The following is a 23,058-nucleotide window of genomic DNA, read 5'->3' as shown; positions in this document are numbered from 1 at the left end:
GGGAAGGCAATGGCAAATTACCCTGTAACAAAAAGTCTGCCAAGAAGTGATGCGACGTCCCCCGTCCCCCCATGGGTCAGTAATGACTCAGGGCCAAGCTACACATGACGAATGACACTTGAACAGCAAGTGTATTTCTCCCTGTTCACTTGCCCTCCACTCAATCCACTTGCCGTTCACGTGTCATTCGTCACGTGTAGCTTGGCCCTCAGTGCTTGCTCAGGGGACTACCTTTACTTAGCTGATTGTTTAACTCTTTCAAGCTCACACCTGCAATCAATAGCGACATCCGAAATCCACAATCGCACTCAGAGCCGAGTCAAGCCTGTAAATCTGTGGCATACCTGCGATTAGAATCCCAGCAGGGACGGTCAGAATGAGTGGTAGCTGCCTTCTAAACAATTCTTTCCTTTCCCTTTCTGAAATTCCAGATCAAGGATGGGCCATGTCAGGGGTGATGTTGGCTGCTGGGTCCTGCTTGGATGCCTCCTCCTGCCTGCCTCTGTTCTGGGTAAGTGATGACGCTACACAGAGAGCTTAACTTACGGAACTCATGGCCACAAGGTGTGTGACAGCTGCTAGTTTGAAAACACTAGGCCGATTCAAGGAAGAGAGTTCTGTCCATCTCTGTTAGCAATGATGGCTAAGCAGAATCGCCACATTCGGAGGCAGTGTTCCTGTGAATATCCGATCCTAAACTCTTCTTTTGCTGGAGTTGTGCCCCTGCACAACTCTGGGGGATTTCTGTTCCTGCAGAAGCCTCAGCTATCTTTGTGAGCAAGATAGGGTTCCCAACTCTGTGCTGGGAAATTCCTGGAGATTTGACGGTAGACCCTGGGGAAGGTAGGGTTTGGGAAGTGAAAGGACCTTAGAGGGGTATAATGCCAAGGAATCTAACCCCCAAAGCAACCATTCCCCCCTGGGGATCTGACCTCTGTAGCCTGGAGCTCAGTTGTAATTCCTGGAGATCTCCAGGCCACAACTGGAGGTTGGCAACCCTAACACATGGATCAGATTTCCACGTTCCAGAAAACTGAGCACCCACTGAGGTTTTGTGAAAACTTTCCAGCCTTCAGGTCTGCAGAACACTCACGTCCTGTTTGTAGGCCTACCCTGACCTGGATAGCCCAGGTGAGCCTGATCTTGTCAGATCTCAGAAGCTAAGCAGGATCAGCCTTGGTTAGTAACTGGATGGGAGACCTCCAGCAAAGACCAGAGTTACATAGGCAGGCAATGGCAAATCACCTCCGTTTGTCTCTTGCCATGAAAACCCCACCAGGGCTTGTCATAAGTCAGCTATGACTTGAGGGCACTCTCCACCACCTTTACACAGTAAACTGGGCAGGTCCAGAAGGAGGGGTTCCGGGCTTTGTTCCCCACTCTGAAAGGAGACGTCGTGATCCTCCACCTTCCTCTCCGCTCTCTTCTTTTGCCTAACCTGAATGCTAATCCACACGGTGTTCTCGCCCAATAGAAAAACCGCCGCTCTTTGTCCCTTAATTCCTCCATTCCATGCTAGAGGTGGACCCAGCTGTGGAAAGAAACAGGAATAAATGCCCTCATCTGCCTTTTCTGCACACGCACGAGTGCTGTGAACAAGGCAGCCACAAGCGAAGTGTCAGCTGCCCGCTGCCAGTCACGGGAAACTAATTAACTATAAATGGTAACAGAATCTGGGCATGAATAAAGGATGGCGGCAAGGCAAGAGGGCCTCTGGCTGGCATCATCTGTCCGTCCACACATCGCCTAGGACGCTTTTTCCCTTCGGACATCCGATGCCCATAAAACTCATGTCAAGGACCAAAATGTGGGTTTCCCTCCCCTCTTTTTCTGTTCTAAAGTTGAAGGTAGCCACAGCGGTCCGAAGCATATGCCAAAAGCCAAATATCCGTCGCTACAACCGCCTGCAAGGTGCTGAGCTCTCCAGAACTCTTCCTTGGGGTGAATATTTAAAAAAACACAGAAGGGGGTGGCAGGGAAAGATTATTCAAATCTTAATCTGAACCCAGGCATGTGGTTTTGATTTCCCCTTGGATGCACAGAGGAAGGAAGGAAATAAAGGCAGATCTCAGAGGGAAACCGAGGCAAAAGAAATAAAAGTAAAGGCTAACTGGTCAAAACAACAGAGAGCGCTTTAAAGTGGTCCTGCTTGGCTTAATGATTTTTGGTTAGCTACATTTGATTCAAAATATTCTCTTGAAGATTTTCCTAGTCCAAAAACTGTTGAACATTTGACCGGCATTCTTCTACTCTGTAAAGCACCGTTCAGAGGGCTATAATAAGGATGATGAGAACAACAATAATAGCAATGGTTGCTAGGTTCAATTCAGTTCTTGTGCAGCTTCTCAAACAGCTTTTCCCCAAACAACTACTGCTTGCCACACATTTTTTCATTTTTAGCAATAAAAATGGAGGCAAACTTCATTTTCCAAGCTTCCTTCCAATTTTTAAAATGCCTGTAGGAGTAAACTTGGGGTGCATTTATGTGAAAGTTACTGTCTACAGAAACTCATCCAGAGACACTATGGGGAACATCTCCTAAGTGTGAATCGTTTGGGTGGGCCAAGTACCTCTCTGCAGCAGGGAAACCAGCGAGGAAGAAACTGGCCCAGATGCTGCTGAGATTCAGCAAGCAACCTCCCCTGGGGCTGGGTGCTTGAACTCCTGTATGCCTGCAGCTCTTTCCCTTCTGTTCTAGAATTATTTTTTGCATTGGTGGCTGGAGCCCTTTTAGGAATGTATGACTTGCACCCCTTTCCCCCGGCTCCTGTCACTGTGACCCTTTTCAAGATTTTGTCACAGCCGATGCAAAATTGACCTTTCAAATTGCACGGATTTAATTCAGCTAATTCAGCACAAGGAAACAGTAAACAGAGTGAAAATAAATCCCCCCCATGGCGATGCTTTCCTATGGGGGTCCCACTGGTGCTGTGGCCACCAGAGAAGTGCAGTTGGACTTCCTGAGACTGGGTTTCCCTGCATTTCTCCTGCCCCATTCCCTGTGGTGGCCATTCTCCCATATGCCACAGGGCGGGTGATGACCCCCCCCTTGTAATTGACATAATGACATTCTATTCTAGCCTATGTTGATATGTCACTTACCAGAAGAAAAATCCTTGACAAGCGCACACATGCACACACACAAACAGTGGCGCAGGAACGGCTAGCGCAAAGACCAGCGCAGGGGTAATGGCTGGTGTGCAAGTGAGCCTGGGAACGATTGGGCTTTCAGACATTGCTGTGATCTTCCCTAAACCCGAGCAGCAAGGCAGGTTTCGGAAAGATCAGGAGAAAACTGGAGAGGGGACATGGAGGTGCACGAATGCAGCATAACGCAGTGGGGAAGCAGGGGGAAAAAAACTCTTTCCATCAGCATTGAACCCGGAGCAAACAACTCAGGGGGAAAAGCTCAAAGATCCTCAGGCGGGGTTTGCGTGAGAGAAGAGCAAACAAAATAGAGATATTCAAGCTGAAATAGTGGAGCTGTGCGATTCAGTCCCGTTCCTTGCCCTTTCCTCCTTGCCAAGGGTGCACTGCCCGCTCAGCTTACAGGGATAGATGCTGGTGGGGCCAGTGCCCTTCAGGGCTAATGGAGCAAACAAAGCCCAGCCCTAGTAGCTTTGCTTAGTACTCCAGGGACTGCTCAGCCTGGCTTGCTCCTGGGCCACTTTGTCTTCCCAGTCAATGGCTGCTTCATGTCTGTGTCTCCAAAGTTCCTTGTCTTGGCAAAAGGATGCTGTAGCTGCCCTCTGCGATGGCAGAATTTACTTCTTGCATTCAACTGCTCTTGTCCACGCTTCTTCCCGCACTCTCCTTGATTCTCTTTCCCTTGTTCTTGCCAATCAATTTAAAAAACGCACACACAACTTTCTCGTTCTCTTTCCCACAAAGGCACACACCACCCTCCTCCACCAAAGCGTTTCCTCAGCGATACCTGCTATATCTCATGCACACACAACGGATTTATCAAATCAGTTTTGTGCCTTTCCTGTTTTCATATCTGCAATCCGGTCTAGCTCAAATTACCCATTAGTTTCTTGGAGCAAGGTATACCTAGTTCATGGAACTCACTACTGCAAGACGTGGCCTGCCTGACTTGGGATATAAGAAATGCACTGGACCAAAATCGCAGGAGATAATAGAACTGCCCGTCACTCTTAGCCACAATAGCTTGGTGGAACCTCCATGTTCAGAGACAGTATACCTGTGAATAATAATTAGTGGGAGAGGGGCTGTCGCCTGCAGATTCTTCCTATCAAGGCTTTTTTTCTGGGAAAAGAGGTGGTGGAACTCAGTGGGTTGCCAGCACAGGGGGCAATTCCTGGCAGAAGGTGGTGCCCTGGTACCACATACGCACACGCAAAGTGCGCGCATGCTCCCAGGGCTGCATAATGATGTCACTTTGGGTCAGCTGGAACAAGGGGGGAGTTTTTAAAATCTTAAATCACCCTCAGCGAAAATGGTCACATGGCCAGTGGCCCCGCCCCCTGATCTCCAGACAGAGGGGAGTTTAGATTGCCTTCCACGCCGCTGGAGCGGCTCAGAGGGCAATCTAAACTCTCCTCTGTCTGGAGATCAGGGGGCGGGGCCACTGGCCATGTGACCTTTTTCAAGAGGTGCCGGAACTCTGTTCCACCGCGTTCCAGCTGAAAAAAAGCCCTGCTTCCCATAAACCTCTGTTTGGCCACTGTTAGAAACCAGACACTGGGCTAGATGGACCTTTGATCTCATCCAGCTGGGACCCTCTGATGTTCTTGTGATTTTTAGAAAAGGTAATGGTTGTTTTTCTCTTTCTTGTCTGCAAAAAGGATATTCCACACTCTTGAGTGTTCTTAGCACCTCAGTAAAAAAAAAATCATTATTTACAGTTCCCTCCTGCCCACATAGCCTCAGAGCCTGTTTCTCTCCATGATCCTTTTATCTCTCTCATAATTCCCTTTCTCAATCAGACCTGCTGCGCTCTCTCTCTCTCCCCTCCTCTCTTCCTGCCGGGCCTGCAGCCTGAAGCAGCTTCGGGTACTGCTGAGCTGTTTATGGCTGGGATAACTGCTCTTTATGGCTTTGCATAATTAGGAAAGGAAATGCACTTTTTTATATAGCAGAAGTATCATTTTCTCCTTCTTCAAATGCAATTCAGTCTTTTCCTTGACTGAAACTTTTCTCCATGCAAAATCCAAGCCACAAATTTTAAGTGTTTCCCATGGAGGAACCCCTAAATTAATTTTTCAAATCTGGAAGAACCCCTACCTATGAAAACATTTACAGGCCAGAAAAAATTGATGATGAGGAGCGCAATTCAATTACTGCTAAATTATTGTCAGGAAATTTTTTCCCCAAAGAGCTGAGAGATAGAGAAAGAATCCGCTTGTTTTGGTCTCCACTGGCTAGGCAGCTCTGTAACAGTATGAAATGAACACAGACACAATACAACTAAATATAACCTTAATAACTATGGATCCCCCAAGGTTGAATCAGGATGTAGGATTTTTCTTGTATTATAGATGCTAATTTTTGCACTTTACACCCAGGCTCTATCTAGGTAAAGGTAAAGGTAGTCCCCTGTGCAAGCACCGAGTCATTACTGACCCATGGGGGGACATCACATCACAACGTTTTCTTGGCAGACTTTTTATGGGGTGGTTTGCCATTGCCTTCCCCAGTCATCTACACTTTACCCCCAGGAAACTGGGTACTCATTTGACTGACCTCGGAAGCATGGCTACCTCAACATGTATTATAGCTAGCTGACACTCTAATTTACAATATCGCTCCCACCCTGTGGCTGAATTGTAAAGACATTTCCCTTTCCCCACTCTTTATATCTGACAAGAAGAGCCCTGTGGTGCAGAGTGGTAAGCGGCAGTACTGCAGCCCAAGGTCTGCTCACGACCTGAGTTCGATCCTGGTGGAAGCCGGGTTCAAGTAGCCGGCTCAAGGTTGACTCAGCCTTCCATCCGTCCGAGGTCGGTAAAATGAGTACCCAGTTTCCTGGGGGTAAAGTGTAGATGACTGGGGAAGGCAATGGCAAACCACCCCATAACAAAAATGTCAAGAATGACTCGGTGCTTGCATTTACCTTTACCTTTTACCTATATCTGACAAAGGGAGCTCTGACTCTCGAAAGCTCATACCCTGGAAATCCAGCGGGTCTTTAAGTGCTACTGGCCCCAAATCTTACTCTTAATAACCATGACATTTAGAGGGATACTTGAGCTTTTTGCATTATTTCAAAAATTTTGCTTATTCCACAATTTCTCGTAGAACCCCTGATGATGTCCCGTGGAATGCCAGGGTTCTGTCCCTGGTTGGGAAGCACTGTTTTAGAGTATTAATCATCTCCTGCTTACAGGTGCTAAGAAACACCTCTCTTTGTACCTAAGAGCCTGGAGAGAGCTGACAGTCAGAGAAGACCAGACTGAGCTAGAGGGGCCCTGGTAGGAATGCCAACGACCAGGTGGTGACTGGAGATCTCCTGGAATTATAACTGATCTCCAGGCCACAGAGGTCAGTTCCCCTGGAGAAAATGGCTGTTTCGGAGGGTAGACTCTAATGCATAATGCCATGCTGAGATCCAAGCCCCATCTTCCCCAGGCTCAACCCCCGCCCCCCAAATTTCCAGGAATTTACTAACCTGGAGCTGGCAACTCTAGTCAGGTTCTGATCTGGGATAAATCACCTTTCTGTATTTATTCTTCAGATGACCTTTGAGCATCTGCCTCTCAGAGGCAGACCTATATAGACTTAAATGTCATTGATAGACCTCTTTCCCATGAATGAATCTAATCTTTTTTTTAAAAAGTCATCAAAGCCAGCAACCACCATGTGACAATGAGTTCTGTGAATTAAGTTTGCGTTGTGTAAAGAAGGCACCTCCATTTGAACCCGTGGCCAATTGATTTCAGCAGGTGACTTTGAGCCAGCGTTATGAGCCAGAGTGAGAGTGTTTCTGCCTGGGGACTGGAAAGACGTGTGTTCCCTAACTAGGACCAGGGCAGTGGAACGGAGTTCTGGCACCTCTTGAAAATGGTCACATGGCCGGTGGCCCCGCCCCCTGATCTCCAGACAGAGGGGAGTTGAGATGGCCCTCCACGCTGCTGGTGCTTGTAAGAAACCGGGAAAGGGCACAACCATGTAGGTGATGAGTGGGAATCTAATGGCATCTGGAGTTTGCTGGCTTTTTTGATGCGGATTATGGTTATAATGGGCAGACGAAGAGACACTGGCCGGCTGGCAACCCTACACAGGAGCCAACAAGGTCTGGTCTGGGTTGAATTTCAGTTAGAGAACAAACCCAACCTGTAGGCCCAAATGGCATATGATGTTCTCTGGTTGCACATCCAGAAACATTATTGGTCCCTTGGGGGGGGGGGAGGGAGTAACCTATATGGATCAGGGCCATCTGGGAGGGCTAACTCTCTCTCACACCATTTCCCTGATCGAAAAGGTCCGCTCAGCTGCTTGAAGCCCCAGTAGGGGAAAACACCCCAGTAGGGATACTTCCTCCTTTTTAATGGGAGAAACTTCAAAAGGGGGAGGAGTAAATCTCCCTTTCCCAGTATGGTGTCCTTGATGTAAAACCACAGTTGTTTTTTAGGCGCCAAGTAACCCATGGGAGTTTTAACCATGGAATTCCAGCATCATGTTCAGTTTGAGTCATAGAACCTCTGTACACGAGATGCCTTGGCGCATGTTGATCAAGTGTAGGAAGGCGCAATGTTAGCTAGGAAGGGTAGTTTAAAAAGACAGAACTGGCAGAGATTGCTCCTCAGAGGGTTTGTTAATTTCCTCTTTACCTCCCTGAAAGCTCTGTCAGTTTCACCTCCCCAATCTGAAACTGTGTGGGACAACAAGGGGCAACCAGAGGGCAGTGAGGAATGAAAATGGGCTGGAGCTGCCTTCCAGAGCCAGGCTTGGACCTGGAGAGGTTCTAATGGGCTGATGTTTCCCTTCTGGCATTTCACAGCCCCTTCACACAGCTCCAGTGTATAGCAACGCCTTTGCTCAGCCACCGGCTCTGTCTGTAGGCTGTAGGAAGGGGAATAGAGGAGCTTCCAGCCTGGAAATTGCCACTGAGGTCCAATGATCACCTTTAAAAGAACAGCTGAGGTCTGCAGATGCCAACAGACGTCTCGGCACGTTGCCTTTGGGGCTATCGGCTCAGGCTTCCCTTTGTCCCCTCCCCATCCTTTAATTGGGTCCAGCTGGCTGCAGCGAAAAATCAATCCGGAAAATAAGCAGGGATCCCGCTGTACTCGTACACTGCTGATTAATTCTGCCATAGCCGAGTCCAGCAAAAGTGGCTCCCTTTGCCACGGAAATCTTGGCTAGAAGGTCTGATTCAGAGGCTGGTGTGGGGTGACCTGGCAGCTTGCCGAGACCGCCCAGTTGTACGCAGATGCCAGCTGACATGCTTTGACAAGTTCTGGGTTCAAATGTTACTCTGGGCAAAAACTAAACCCAGAGGCCTTGGGCAGGCTGTTATCTTTGCACTGTGGTGCTGCCTTCCCCCACCTTGAATCTTGCCTCTGCTACGAAACCACCAGGTGGCTTTAGGGAAGCTGTTTAGCCTTTGTTCAGCATCTGCAATGTGGCCTGCTTTGCCCTGCGAGATAATGTATGCCAAAGTCGGTCGAACCATCACAATTGCCACAGAAATGCTGCAAAGTATCATGACTGGCTCTTGGACAACTGTAGGAGCGATGAAGAAAGGTCCTTATTTTTAGAAATTATCATCTATTTTCTATTATATTATTTGGCTGCAGTGCTTACTTGAGAACATAACCCATTGAACACAATGGGCTTCGCTCCTTTGTAAACTGCGGATAATAGGTAAGCAAGTATCTAACATTCAAATAACTGATATTCATTCAAATAGGATTCTTAAATTTTGAATCACAATCAAAATAATTTCTCCCTCCCTCACAACATTACTATTCAATGTCCTCCGAAGAAAAGGATTGCCTTCAAATTCCAAAGAAAATGCATCAATTAATGCGTGGAAATCACTGCTGCAAGCCGTGGCATAGACCAGTAGTTTAGATGGCCTTTTGAAAGACAGATTATCGATGGCTGTTTAGATACTATAGACAGAGCCAGATCAAGGGGGGGCAGGGGGTAGTCTGCCCCTGGCACCGCCAAGGATGGGGCACCGGGCGCAGCTGCCAGCCACCAAGAGCATGTGGGCAGCCTCCCAGCCCCCCACGCTGCCTTTTGCCTGCCCTGCAGGACAAGAGTCAGCTGGCTTGCCATGTGACCCCTGTCCTGCGGGAGAGGCAAAAGGCAGCGCGGGGAGCTGCCTGAAGGGCAGGCAAATGGCATGGGTGGCTTCCGAGCCCAGCCCTGTACTGCCTCCGCCAACTCGCAGCGTGCCGGGGCATCCAACTTGCCGTACGGGGCGGCATGCGCCACCCTGCGTGATGACACAGAAGTGACATCATCATGCAGCGCCAGGAGCACACGTGCAGGTTGCCCTGGGTGCCGGCAGCCCTAGATCCAGCCCTGACTATAGAACTTACACATTCAGGCACAGTCTACCTCTGAGCACAGGGTGCTCAGGCCAGTCTTCAGGCCTTGCTTGTGGATTTCTGAAAAATACTGTGTGGAAGCCAGGTGTTGAACTCAATTGTCCGATCCTGTGACCAGGGCTTTTTTTCAGCCAGAACGCGGTGGAACGGAGTTCCAGCATCTCTTGAAAATGGTCACATGACCGGTGGTCCCGCCCCCTGATCTCCAGACAGAGGAGAGTTTAGATTGCCCTCTGCGCCACTGGCATCCAGCCCTGCATCCAGCCTTGCCCTCCACTAGCACGGAGGGCAATCTAAACTCCCCTCTGTCTGGAGATCAGGGGGCGGGGCCACCAGCCATGTGACCATTTTCGCTTAGGGTGATTTAAACTTTTTAAAAATCCCCCCTTGTTCCAGCGAACCCAAAGTGACATCATTGCGTGGTCCCGGAAGCGTGTGTGCACTTAGCGCGTGCGCACGTGGTTCCGGGGGCACCACCTCCTGCCAACAGTTGCCCCCTGTGCTGGCAACCCACTGAGTTCCACCACCTCTTTTCCCAGCAAAAAAGCCCTGCCCGTGACTGCATGGTTTTTATAGCATGTGACACCATAAAAAGGAGAAGGGGGTTGCTGGGTTCCAAGCCCCCTTGTCCACCTTTAGATTGCAAGCTCTCTGGCGCAGGGGTCTGCAACTGGGGGCCATGCTGTAGAAGGGCATGTATTTCGATGGTGCTAAGTGAACTAAATAAATATGTGAGTAGGGGACTGATGCAAGTTGTAAAGGCTGGTTTGGACCTGTCCCCTCCTTCATTCCCATCTCTCGCCGACAGGTTCCCAGGAGATTGGGAAAGTGATCCAAATCAACAAAGTCCACCACCAGCCCCTCCGGGTGGGCCTGGCTGAGCCGGTGGCTCTCCCCTGCTTGTTCCTGCTACAACCCTCCTCCTCCCTGGGCCCCAACGAGCTATCTGACCCGCCGCGTATCAAGTGGAGCAAGGTGCAGTCCGCTGCAGGGCAGCCAGAGGACGTCTCAGTGCTGGTGGCGAAGGACAATGTGGTGAAGATCTCCAAAGGGTATGAAGGGAGGGTCTCCCTGCCAGGTTACCCGCATCGCCGCTACAATGCCACGTTGCTGCTTTGGGCTGCCCGGGCCAGTGACGCTGGCCTCTACCGTTGCGAAATAGTGGCCGGGATTCATGATGAGCAAGATCTGGTACCCTTGGAAGTGACAGGTGAGGGGCTATTATTATCTCTTGCTTAGAATTTCTGGCGTCAGAGGAGTGTGCGGTGCGGAGAAAGTGGTGTGGGAGACATCTTTTCCTCCCTCTTTCCAAATACTAGAACTCATGAAGTTGTTTCGAGAAGTATGTTTTCACACAGACTAATTAATCTGAGGAACTCACTGCCACAAGATGTATTGCACTGGGTTGGATGGTTTTAAAATGGACCGTGAGGGATACATGAAATCTCCATGTTTAGAAATAGGACATCTTCGAATGTCAGTTGCCGGGGGCGAGTAGAAGGTAAAGCCTTGGTCTGTGCTTGCGAACTTCCTGGAGACATCTGGTTGGTCACTGTGGGGGGAAAAGATGCTGACCTAAATGGACCTTTCATTTGATTCAGCAGGATTTTTATGTTTTTAGAGAGGCCCGGACTTCTGGGTTGTACTTACAGTTCACACAAGGTTAGCTGTTTCTTCAGGAAAAGGGTAATTCAGCCCTGGATGAAGGCAAGGGAGGGAGCAAAATGAGCCCAGTGGGTGTAATAGATTGGTAATTGTTATAATAAGAATGTCTCCTTTTCCATTTAGAACAATTCAGCTTCTTTTCAGGCCAGACAGGAACTTGGTCCAAGGCTTGGAGAAGGCGGCAGGCTGGGCCAAATGGCCCTCTTGGGCTTGCAGCCTAACACAGCAAAGCACATCCTGCTGTTTTCTGGGGGCACGGTGTCCAGGTTGCCAGGTCCCCCATCAGGCAAACTAGGGGATGAAGGGGCGGCATATACTCACCGGCGTGCATGCACGAAGTGCGCGCGCACTTCCAAGTTGCCAGAAAATTGACATCATTTCTGGAGCGATGTGGAAGTGATGGGACACCCTGGGGACTCATTCTCTAAAAATCAACCCCTGTTGCGACCCGGCACTTGCACATCCTATCAGAAATGACATCGTTTTCTGGTGGCATAAGTGGGCATCTGTGTGCTTCATGCACATGCCTGAAGGCTGCCTTGTTTCCCTGTGCCTCCCTCCCACCGCTGGCCAGATAAGCAGTGGCAAGGGGTGGCAGCTAGTAGAGCCTGGGCGGGGGGAGACCTGGCAGCCATAACAGTGCCCCCCAAACAAAGCAAGAGTCAGTTTCTCTGTCAGAGGGAGTATAGAGAAAGTCTCTTTAGCAAGTCTTTTCATATAGGGAGGAGAGGAGATGCTCCCACAACCTGGCGCAGATGCTCTCTTTGGCCTAGTGACACCCCACACACACACAAAATCTGTGAGAAAATTGAACAGCCAGTTTGGTGTAGTGGTTAAGAGCAGCAGGACTCTAATCTGGAGAACTGGGTTTTGATTCCCCACTCCTCCGCTTGGAAGCCAGCTGGGTGACCTTGAGTCAGTTACAGCTTTCTCAGAGCTCTCTCAACCCCACCCACCTCACAGGGTGATTGTTGAGGGGAGGGGATAATCATAACATACTTTGTAAACTGCTTTGAGTGTATGTTAAGTTGTCCTGAAGGGTGGTATATAAATCAAATGTTTATTGTCATCTGGCGAACTGGGTTTGATTCCCCACTCCTCTGCTTGAAGCCAGCTGGGTGCCCTTTGGTCAGTCACAGTTTCTCAGAGCTCTCTCAGCCCCACCCACCTCACAGGGGGATTGTTATGAGGATAATAATAACAGGCTTTGTAACCCGCTCTGTGTGGATGTTAAGTTGTCCTGAAGGACAGTATATAAATCAAATGTTGTTGTTGTTGTTGTTGTTGTTGTTGTTGTTGTTGTAGTAGTAGTAGTAGTTACTTTGCCTCATCCATCATCTTCCCTGATTCCCACAACCTCTGCTATGGCTTGACCACATTCCCTAACCAATTTGTTGCCTCTTTCCCCTCACCTGCCCGTCCCCTCCCCTCCTACACAGGTGTGGTGTTCCATTACCGAGCTGCCAGCAACCGTTATGCTCTGACTTTTTCGGAGGCCCAGCAAGCCTGTCGTGAGAACTCTGCAGTCATCGCCTCCCCGGCCCACCTCCAAGCAGCATTTGAAGATGGCTACGACAACTGTGACGCAGGCTGGCTGGCTGACCGCACGGTCAGGTAAGCGGGAGAATGAATTGCGTGCCCGCCAACTGTCTCCCTTTGGCAAGAGGGAGGCTCCGTTTCCTGACACTTGTGTGACCCCCTAGAGTCCCGAGGGCCAGGTTCAATTTCTAGAGTAATGTTTGCAAATTCAAAATGTAAATCCAGTTTATTTAGATATAACAGAACGCAACTGTGAAAACATTCCCAAAGCTATCAATTCTGGTTCACTAACCAGTGTCCCCAGAACAGAGTCCTTCTCACAATTCACTTTGGAAAGAGCGCAGACAGTATTGTGGGTTCTTCCAGAGGCTATGTCCGGAACAGAGCCCCAAATATCCAGAAGGCCTTCTTCCAACAGCAGGAAGTGTTTTTATGAAGATGCTGGATGAATCCTTGAGCGTGTTCATTGCACTAGGAGCCGTTCCCCTTTCCTCCTGGCAAGATGAAGTAGGGCAGCTCCGTACTAGGGTGTTGATCTCAGGCAGTCAATGAAGAGTTCAGTTGACAGCAATTCCTGCTCTTTGCTCTTCCCAGTTTCTTCAGCTCTTCCGAGCCGCTGCTGCTCTCCCAGGGATAAGTGTGCAATCCTCCCCAGCTAGCAGTTTCAGCTCTGTGTCCTATTTGGGTGCAAAGCTTGGATGCAAGCTTTGCCTCTCAGAGAGCACTGCCTTTACCACTCCTCTCTCCCTCTGAGAGCCCAGCTACAAGTGAGGAATGACACTTGCTGGGCAAGTGAACAGACTCACGTGTATTCCTCCCTGTTTACTTGCCATTCACTTGCTCTTCACATGCTCCTCCTTGTGTCATTCCTCACTTGTAGCTTGGCTTTAAGTCTTTTCAGCTAGCCCAGTCCTGCCTTATACCACTGCTCCTAGAGCCAAGCTACGAGAGACAAATTACACAAGGAGGAGCATGTGAAGAGCCCATTGCCGCCGCCGCCACCCCCCGCAGCCGCGGCCCCATCCCACCACTGCACTTCACTGTCCACTGGGAGAGATCGCGCTGCCGGCCGGGCTGAGCGGAGCCAAGAGCACTGCTGGGGCCATGGCTGCCCACATGCCCTCGCGGCCATCTCCGAGGTGCAGTGGCAGGAGGGGTCCCCGCTCCCGGCTCTACTTGGCCCTGCACCTTGGAGGCAGCCACCGAGGGAGTGCAGGCAACCCCAGCCCCAGCAGCGCTCCCGGCTCTTCTCAGCCTGGCCGGCAGTGTGATCTTGCCCAGCATCTGGGAGGGTGGAGTCCCCGGCACTTACCTTGAGCGCTGCATGAGGTCCTCTTTTGGGCATGCGCAAAATGCACATGCTCCAGAGTCAGTGGGATGATGGCACTTCTGGAAGTGATGTCACCATGCCAGCCATTCTAGAGCTCCTGTGCTCTGCTTCGGGCCGATTCGGCCCATTCAGGGCCCAGATTGGCCCCAAACGAAGCACAGGAATGCTCCCATGGGTGGCACAATGACATCATTTCTGGAAATGATGTCACCACGCTGGTTGGGAGTGCACGCGCAGTAGGCACTCCTGAGATACCTGTCAGTGGTGGCCAACCTCCAGGAGCTTGCCCCTTCCCGCTGGGGGATCAGCAGACAAGGGGTCAAATCCCTGGGAGTTTGTCTGCCACCAGCGGGCACTCGGAACCCTCGTACCACCGGACTCAAATCCAGCTGTTCTACTGTGGTCCAACATGGCTACCCACCTAAAACTGATTAGTACCTGTTTCTGAATTGGAAGTCTCTGCTCCCTTTCTTGGATTAGAGTTGCCAGGTCCCTATACTCTCCCACCGGGAAGGAGAGACCTGGAACTTAACTCGTGCTGGTGGCGAGGTCTCCTTCCTGAAGTGATGTCATCACGCTGGCCACAGGAGCGCTCCCACACTCCATGAGGGGGGCCAATTCAGCCCATTTGGGACCCAAATCGGCCCCAAACAAAGCGCTGGAATGCTCCCGCAGCTGGCGCAACAACATCACTTCTGGAAGGGACATCACCGTGCCTGTTGGGAGCACACACGCAGTGCATGTTCCTGAGATGCCTGCCTTGCCACTGGTGGGTTGGCGGGCAAGGTGGCAAACCCCTGGGAGTTTGCCTGCCACAGGTGAGCACCTGGGAACCCTACCTAGGATAGTTAACCTTCGAGTGACGCTTGGAGTTCTTTTGGAATTATGCAGGGAAAGAGGAGGCTATAGAGGTTGCCAGGAGGGTGGAAAGAGAAAATAGCATGCGGGAGTTTATGGGGAAAGTGAGGTGCCACCTGCAAGTCCTTGTGGGTTCCCCTCTGTGCAACTAGGCCTGGCCTGGCAGCTAGCACCACACAAATTGGCAGTTTTCCCAGGGCTGCCAAGGGGGAGGAAAGAGGGAAAACTGAAAACGGGCAGATAAAGGTGGGTAGGAAGGAGAGAAGGAAGCAGGAAAGGGGGAGAGGCTATAGGGGCTGCCAGGGAAGGATCAGAAGAAATAGTGGGGAAGGGGGAAATGAGATCCCCCCAAGTCCCCACAATACACACACACAATCAATTAAATGTCTCCCTACTTTCCCATATACACAATTTACACAGCACAGATGGAATAGAAGAAAGAGCAGTTTAAGAACACCTCTGGGAGAGACTAAAACAAGGAGACAGGTAATGGGGCTTGTGCATCTCATTACAGTCCCCTCCATATTGCTCTGCACACACTTTTGCTAAAGGACACCCAGAACTGTTGTGAGGTATTCTTTCGGGGGAACTGTTATTGTCAATTTTCTCAGAAAATCTAGGCAAAGAGAGTTCGAGGGAGGCTGTCTTTATCCGACTCTCCTGTCAACGCTGCAACCTGCTGAGGCTGCTTTTCATTTTTAACACAAGGCAGGGCTTCTGAAAGAGCCAGGAAAGGGGAGCCGTGCTGACTGTTTACAATGGCTGCTCTCACCAAGAGGGACCCCTGTGTCCTCCCCGGCTTCATCTGTATGTTCCTTTGTATCTCTGCCTCTTTGTTCTCTTGCCCTTTTCTCCTCCAAAGACACTTCAGTGTCAGAGGTGAAGCCAGCTGCATCCTTTGGGGTGGCAAAGGCTTCTGGGAGAATCTTTGAGCATCTCTCCCTTCCCTCCTCCACCATCTCCACAGGTACCCCATCACCCTTTCTAGGCCTGGTTGCTACGGAGATCGCAACAGCCTCCCAGGGGTCCGGAGCTATGGCGAGAGGGACACCGAGGAAGCGTATGATGTATATTGCTTCTCCAGAGAGCTGCAAGGCAAGTCACCGGTGGAGTCTGAGGATCTCGCAAACCATTTCTGGAGCTGAATGGAATGTGGTGTGCTATCCATGACTGCAATTGAAGTCAGCAGTAATCAGTCCATCAGTTAGATTCATCAATATTTTTAATTGATTAGTCAGGGCATCCAAATAATTAGGCAACCAATGATCTGTTTATTTATTGAGATTATTTATACATTGCTGTTCCACACTCTTCCTCTGTCCCATGGGACGCAGAGCCTCTTCTCAAATGATGCCTCATATGACATGTTTAAAAACAAGCAAAGATGGCTCTGAATTATTGTTTCAGAACTATTCTTTTATATTCACACTATCAGGGCTTTTTTCAGCAGGAACGCGGTGGAACAGAGTTTCGGCATGGCTTGAAAATGGTCACATGATCGGTGGCCCCGCCCCCTGATCTCCAGACAGAGGGGAGTTGAGATTGCCTTCCGCGCTGCGCATAGGGCAATCTCAACTCCACTCTGCCTGGAAATCAGGGGGCGGGGCCACCGACCATGTGACCATTTTCACTGAGGGTGATTTAAACTTGAAAAACTCCCCCTTGTTCCAGCTGACCCAAAGTGACATCATTGTGCGGTCCTGAGTTCCACCACTGAGTTCCACCACCTCTTTTCCCAGAAAAAAAGCCCTGCACACTATTGTGGGGTAGGGTAGGGAACCCCATGTATGCTGCCGTGGGCTCCTTGGAGGAAAGGGGGACTTAAAATCGATTGAACAGCTGAGCTGTAACAGAATGTTCACTAACACTCCAACTGAACATTTGTGGTCCAGCTCCAGTGAAGGAAGGAGAAATTGTGTTTGGCTGAGATTAAATCTTCTGAAAAGGCCCGAGGGATTATGGTAATAGAGCAAGCGCTGGATGAAGCAAGAGGAATTTAGGTAGGAGAAAAGCTGGCTTCAAGAAAAGGTCTAAGGTGTCTGGGAACTGAAGAAGAGTGTGGATAAGTAAGCGACATAGAGCGGAACTCCAAGTGACAAAAGGCACAGGTTGGACACTTGTCAGCTTCCCTCAAGTTTTGATGGGAAATGTAGGCATCCTGGTCTCGCAGCTTCGCTCTCTGACTGCTGTCCAATGGACTTTTCAACTGTCACTTGTCCAACATTCCGCCAAGCTGCCTACATTTCCCATCAAAACTTGAGGGAAGCTGACAAGTGTCCAACCTGTGCCTTTTGTCACTTGTAGTTCCACTCTGAGCCTGGGTGCAACTGTTGCATGCTTGTTTTCCTCCTGAGGTCTGATACTGACAGGGCTGCTGTGCTCTTAGGCCTGGCACAGAAAGTGCGGGTCAATAAATTATGGCTTCTATTGAATGGCCTGGCACACTCTGACCTAGTAGTGCTACGAGGACAACAGATGTCCTGAAACAGTGGCGGGTGGAAGTGAGGTCCTGAATTCCTCATAGTGTGTGGAGCAGCTCGCATTTCCCTGACAGCCCACTTCTGGCACTGTTGACAGGACTTGTGAGAATCCAGCAAAATTGTTCCCTGATGAACTATTTATGGTGTGAGAGAGAGCGGTGAATGAATTGTTAATGTTTTCGTCGATGCAGATCCAATCTGGTACACAGTGGGGTTGGCTCAGATGTTCTGATTTTTTAATGCACCCAAGACTGGATGGATGTTTCAGAGAATTGGGATATTTTCGTTAAAAGACACTCACAGGACTGTTAACACACAAAAAAAGCAAGCTTTGTCAGTCACATTCAAGCCAACAGAGCTGGAATTATGATAAGGAGAGCCAGTCTAGTGTAGGGGTTAAGAGCAGCAGGACTCTAATCTGGAGAGCCAGGTTTGATTCTCCACTCCTCCACTTGAAGCCGGCTGGGTGACCTTGGGCTAGTCACGGCTCTCTGGAGCTCTTTCAGCCCCACCCACCTCACAGGGTGTTTTGTTGTGGGGATAATAATGACATACTTTGTTACCTGCTCTGAGTGGATGTTAAGTTATCTTGAAGGGCAGTATATAAATCGAAATTATTATTATCATTTATGTGAGGATACAGACATGAAAGTCCCATTCCGTTGGGTTCTGGGAGCTCGGAGAGTTCAGAGGACATACTGGGTCTCTGCCTTTCCTTCTCCCCTTTTTCTCTCAGAAGAGTTGTCCGGCTTCGCTCTGGGTATTGTGCGCCACCATGAAATAATCTTGAAGAGTATCTCCTGCTCAAAGGATTGTTACTGTTAGCCCTCTTTACCGCATTGATGTTTAAAGGCTCCACCTATTTCTCGTGTCCCCCATTTTTCTTGTACTAGCGAATGCAGGGATGATCTATTGCCGTTCCACAATGTTGCTCTTCGAGGATGGTGTGGTAATTCACAGTCTCTCCCCCTTAATGCTGTATGGGAAGTTTGACCGTACCAAGAGTGGTATGGGCACAGAGATTAGGCTTTAAGCATGCAAATTATAAGGGAGCTTAATAAACAAATAGCAAGTGTAGACATAGAATCATAGGGTTGGAAGGGATCTCTAGGGTCATTTAGTCCAACCCCCTGCACAATGCAGGAAATTCACAACTACCTCCCCTCTTGACACCCCCCGTGTCCCCTGCTCCATGCCCAGAAGATGGCAAAACACTGTCAGGTTCCCTAGCCAAACTGGCCTGTAGAAAATTATTACCTGACCCCAAGGTGGTGATCAGCCTTACCCTGAGCATGTAAGAAGGGGCCATGAGAACTAAGCACTGATGTAACCCTTCCTGCCCTCCTTCCCATGATCTGCCCAGATTCACAGAATTGCTGTCAGATGGCCATCTGGCCTCTACTTAAAAACCTCCAAAGAAGGAGAGCCCACCACCTCCCGAGGAAGCCTGTTCCATTGAGGGACCACTCTGCCAGGAAGTTCTTCCTAATGTTTAGCCGAAAACTCTTTTGATTTAATTTCAACCTGTTAGTTCTGGTCCAACCTTCTGGGGCAACAGAAAACAACTTCACACAATCCTCTATTTGACAGCCCTTCAAGATGGTCATCTTATCACCTCTCAGTCGTCTCCTCTCCAGGCTAAACATACTGAGCTCCTTCAGGCTTTCCTCATAGGTCTCCAGACCCCTCACCATCTTCATTCAGCAATCTTATAAAGAAACGGCAAAAACATGCAATCTTCTGGCCCTAACTCTAGACATACTGTAATAATGTTAAGATGGGCTATTGGTTCTTGAGGTTACAGCAATTAAAAGTCTTCCTATACCTCCGTTCTCCAGTGTAGAGATTTTTCCCCATTGTCCTTTGACACATGGTCAAGATGGAGTCCTAGTGTAGACAGAGATGACTTAGTTCTTCATGGCTGAAGGCAAGGAAATGATTCAGAGAGCTGCTTCGGTAAAGGGACAGGGACTGCAGACTATACTACTGGGTACCATCTGTAGATGGAGATATGATCCTACGGGGTAATTTCCATGTCATTTAATAGGTCACATCAAATTACTTATGTTTTGTTTCAGCTATGTTTCATTTCTGTATTTGAATGTTATGCTTCTTAAAAAATTTCTGCTACGCATCCCATGGGTCTAAAGTGAGACAGGTGCAATATAAGTTACATAAATAAACACACAAATAAAATCAAGATAGCAAAATGCTCTTTCTCCCACATGTCTGAGGATATTATAATCTTCCTCTGCCCAGACCCAGCATTTCTGTCCCTGTTATCTGCAAGAGGAAGAGATACAATCTACCTCCCCACTGAACAGTTCCCCCTCCGCCCCGCCCAATGTGACATTCTAGCAAAGGGGTGAGATGATAAACCTTTAGTTCCTCACAGGTCGGGTCCATCTGCATAACGAAGCACTAAAGTGTTCTCTGCTTAGAAGAGAAGTGATTCATCTCCTGTCATTTCCCTTTTTCCAGTCTTTTATCAGCTGTGAAGTTTCTGGAGCCTGTGTGCCACGCAGCCTAAATTATTGAAATTTTGAAGTGAATCCGAGGCTGGAGAGCATTTCTCCACAACTTACGTTTCGTTTGTAAGCTTCCTGGGGCAGGAGCCTGCCAGAGAGTGATCAGACAACAAGCTCTGAGTTCCAATCTACCCTGTGCTATGAAGCATGCCGAGTGACCTAGACTGGTCACCCTCTCTCAGCCTAACCTACCTCACAGGGCTGTTGTGGGGATAAAATGGAGAAGGGAGAACCACATACAGTGCTCTACACTCCTTGGAGGAAAAGCGAAGTAAAAATGTACTAGACAGATATATATATATATATATATATATATATATATATATATATATATATATATATATATATATATATATATATATTTGCTTAGTTTAACGTGTGAAGTTTTTCCGTCACCACGTTAAAAAGCTGCACCAATAAAGGAAAGAAAGAAGCAGCGCAAACTTGGGAAGATTATATATGAATATTTATACATTGGCTTCGTTTCTCTAGAGAATGATACCTCAGGGTTAAGTCGAAATGAAGAAGGAACAGAAATTGGTGCATAGAGAAAATTCTTTACTGTTGTATAACCCCTGTGCGTTTTGCCTCAGCTTCGTCAGGGAGATCTCCAGAAATCTCTTGGACATCTGTTCTCTGTGCGCACGGATTGTGGAGTGACTCCAATTTCTGTTCTTCTTTGTTTTGACTTGACTTGGTGCGCCCCCCCTTCTTCTCCGTCTCAGGGTTAACTCAAATCATCTCCCCAACAGCGAAAAATGGTTGTGTTTTGAGTACAGCTCCCCAGTACACATCTCTTTGCTTAGACCCTTTATTGGACAAAAAAATTATCTATGAGATCACGGCTGATTGTGTACAGAAACAGAAGGGAATAGCCATTTAAATTTCTATGGGGGCTCAGGGTTCTGGCACTAGGAGGAGAGGTTCATGCCTTCCATCCCATGCTGTTTTCCCAAGGTGAAACAGCCCTGGGGAGAGATGTCGGCCCCATTGGGGTGGCTCCCCCCCCCCACAATGCCATTTCAGCTCTGGAAAATGGCATAGAGGGGGAGGCAGTAGCCCCTCCCCACCGTGCTATGGTTCTAACCCAACTCAAACCCCTGCAGAGTTTTACACGGATGCTCCCCACAGCTGAGCCTGCTTGTTGGGAGAGGGGACTATAAATGTAATCAATCAGTCAATCAATCAATAAACGCAAGTCAGGTCTGGGTTCCCAACATTCTATGCATTTTGGCCCTAAGCCCATTGATTTTAATTGGCTTGGAAGGGTGGAATTCCGCTTTGGATTGCATTACCCATGAACTGTCATCCATTTCCATATTGCCCAAGGTCTAAAACAGGTGCCTTTGGGATGTATTGACAGTAGCCATACGGTAGCACTGGGAAGCCGAAAGCTATCACACATGGCTAGAAATGCAGGCCTTCTTGCATCTTATCCCATTTCTTGTTAAACACTAGAACCAAAACAGAGCCCTTCTGTTTAAAATTCACACTTGCCAGTTAAATACTGGAAAAGGTTATTGGTTTCCCCGTTAAACCCATTCAAACTCCCAGGCAGCAATATATCAAATTTAGAAGTGTGGATTTTCCATTTCTTATCCAAAGGGTATAGATCTTGGGATGCAGAGTTCCCAGCTAGGAAATTCAATATTTGAAAGGGGCAGAGAGGGATTTTTAAAACATCAATTCCCCCTCTCCAGTCTTCTGATCCTCCTTGAACAAGATACCCCCGTCTTCCCCTTTTCCGGTTTCTCATTGTTTCCCTTAGGAGCCTTTGTGTTTTGCATATTTTTGTTGAGAATGCTTCTGATTTGTCTTCATTCTTTTATGACATCGAAGAGCTATTTTTACACAACAAAAAACAGGTGTCCCTTTAAACAATCACATTTAATCAAATTTTGTACAACCTGGAAAGAAAAGAACTGCAGTTTTGTCCCGGGTGGAATTTTCAGATCTAACCAGCGTGGTCACAAACAGTGCACCCAAACTGCAGGAAAACCTCTGTGTGAAAGACCGCTTGAAGAATCAACTTGTTGTGTGTAGACACAGAAGGGGAATAGAAAATCCCTGAGCAGAATGCCGCATGCAAAGCTTATGGTGTTCATTTTCATCGCTTTTATTGCTTTAATGATCAGTTTGCTTTGACAATAAATTTGGGATCTTTGTGCAACTTTCCAGGGACTACCACTGTAAAATGCTTACTAGATTTGTGTTTTGTTTTGTTTTTTGGTCCACTCATAACTTTTAGGATTCTTAATTTTAGATTGGCATCCATTTTTTTTCTTTTTAAAACTAATGGTCTGACAGACAGTACCCTTGCTTGACATACATCAGGACATATTCCCATTACAGAAGTCAATATAGTGTAGCAATGAGCAGTATTTTATCAGACTTGAATTCAAATCCCCACTTTGCCATGTTGCTAGCTGGATGACTTTAGGCGAGTCATTGAGTCTCTCTACCCGAGACATCTGACACATGAAGAACATGTGTCAGGGGATGCAATGTTAGCCAGGAAGGATAGTTTAAGAAGACAGAGCCAGCAGAAGGGCAAAGGCTTTGCTATACACTGGAGCTATATGAAGGGGCTGTGAAATGCCAAAGGGAAACTTCAGGTCCAAGCCCAGCTCTGGAAGGCAGCTCCAGCCCATTTCCATTCCTTGCTGCCCTCTGGTTGCGATCTCACACAGTTTTAGACTGGAGAGGTGAAATTGACAGAGCCTTTGGGGAGGTAAAGATGAAATTAACAAAACCTCTGAGGAGCGATCTCCATCAGCTCTGTCTTTTTAAACTCCCCTTCCCAGCTAACATTGCTTCTCCCTACACTTGATGAACACACACCGAGGCGTTTCGTGTAGAGAGACTCATTCTCAGCCTAAAGCACCTCACTGGGTTATCACAAGGATAATATTGAGGAGGAGGAAACAATATATCCTGCCTGGTCATCTTGGAGGAAGGGTGGGATAAAAACACGATAGATAAAATAACTGTGAGATCGACAAATATCTTGGACCGTTTCTAGAATTTCTAGAAATAGTTCGCCAAACTGCTAGCAAGGGTGGGAGAAAGAGGAGTGAAAGCGGTGCCCATTGGCAGGTATCCAAATGATAAACTTGAGGTAAAGCATTTGTGTG

The 23,058-nt window shown here is 48.5% G+C and overlaps 1 protein-coding gene across 1 annotated transcript in view; it reads left to right on the top strand.

Annotated features, from left to right (window-relative positions):
- The first annotated feature begins 438 nt into the window (after positions 1 to 438).
- Positions 439 to 23,058, top strand: part of NCAN (neurocan) — a 55,807-nt gene continuing 33,187 nt past the window's right edge. The window contains exons 1-4 of the mRNA XM_054980761.1: positions 439 to 511; positions 10,333 to 10,734; positions 12,629 to 12,803; positions 15,884 to 16,011. Of these exons, the coding sequence (XP_054836736.1) occupies positions 439 to 511; positions 10,333 to 10,734; positions 12,629 to 12,803; positions 15,884 to 16,011 (778 nt within the window). The remainder of the gene's footprint in view (positions 512 to 10,332; positions 10,735 to 12,628; positions 12,804 to 15,883; positions 16,012 to 23,058) is intronic.

This window comes from Eublepharis macularius, chromosome 5 (assembly GCF_028583425.1).
Source record: "Eublepharis macularius isolate TG4126 chromosome 5, MPM_Emac_v1.0, whole genome shotgun sequence".
NCBI lineage: Eukaryota > Metazoa > Chordata > Lepidosauria > Squamata > Eublepharidae > Eublepharis > Eublepharis macularius.
Note: the sequence above shows the minus strand (reverse complement) of the source record. Positions and strands in the feature narration are given on the sequence as shown.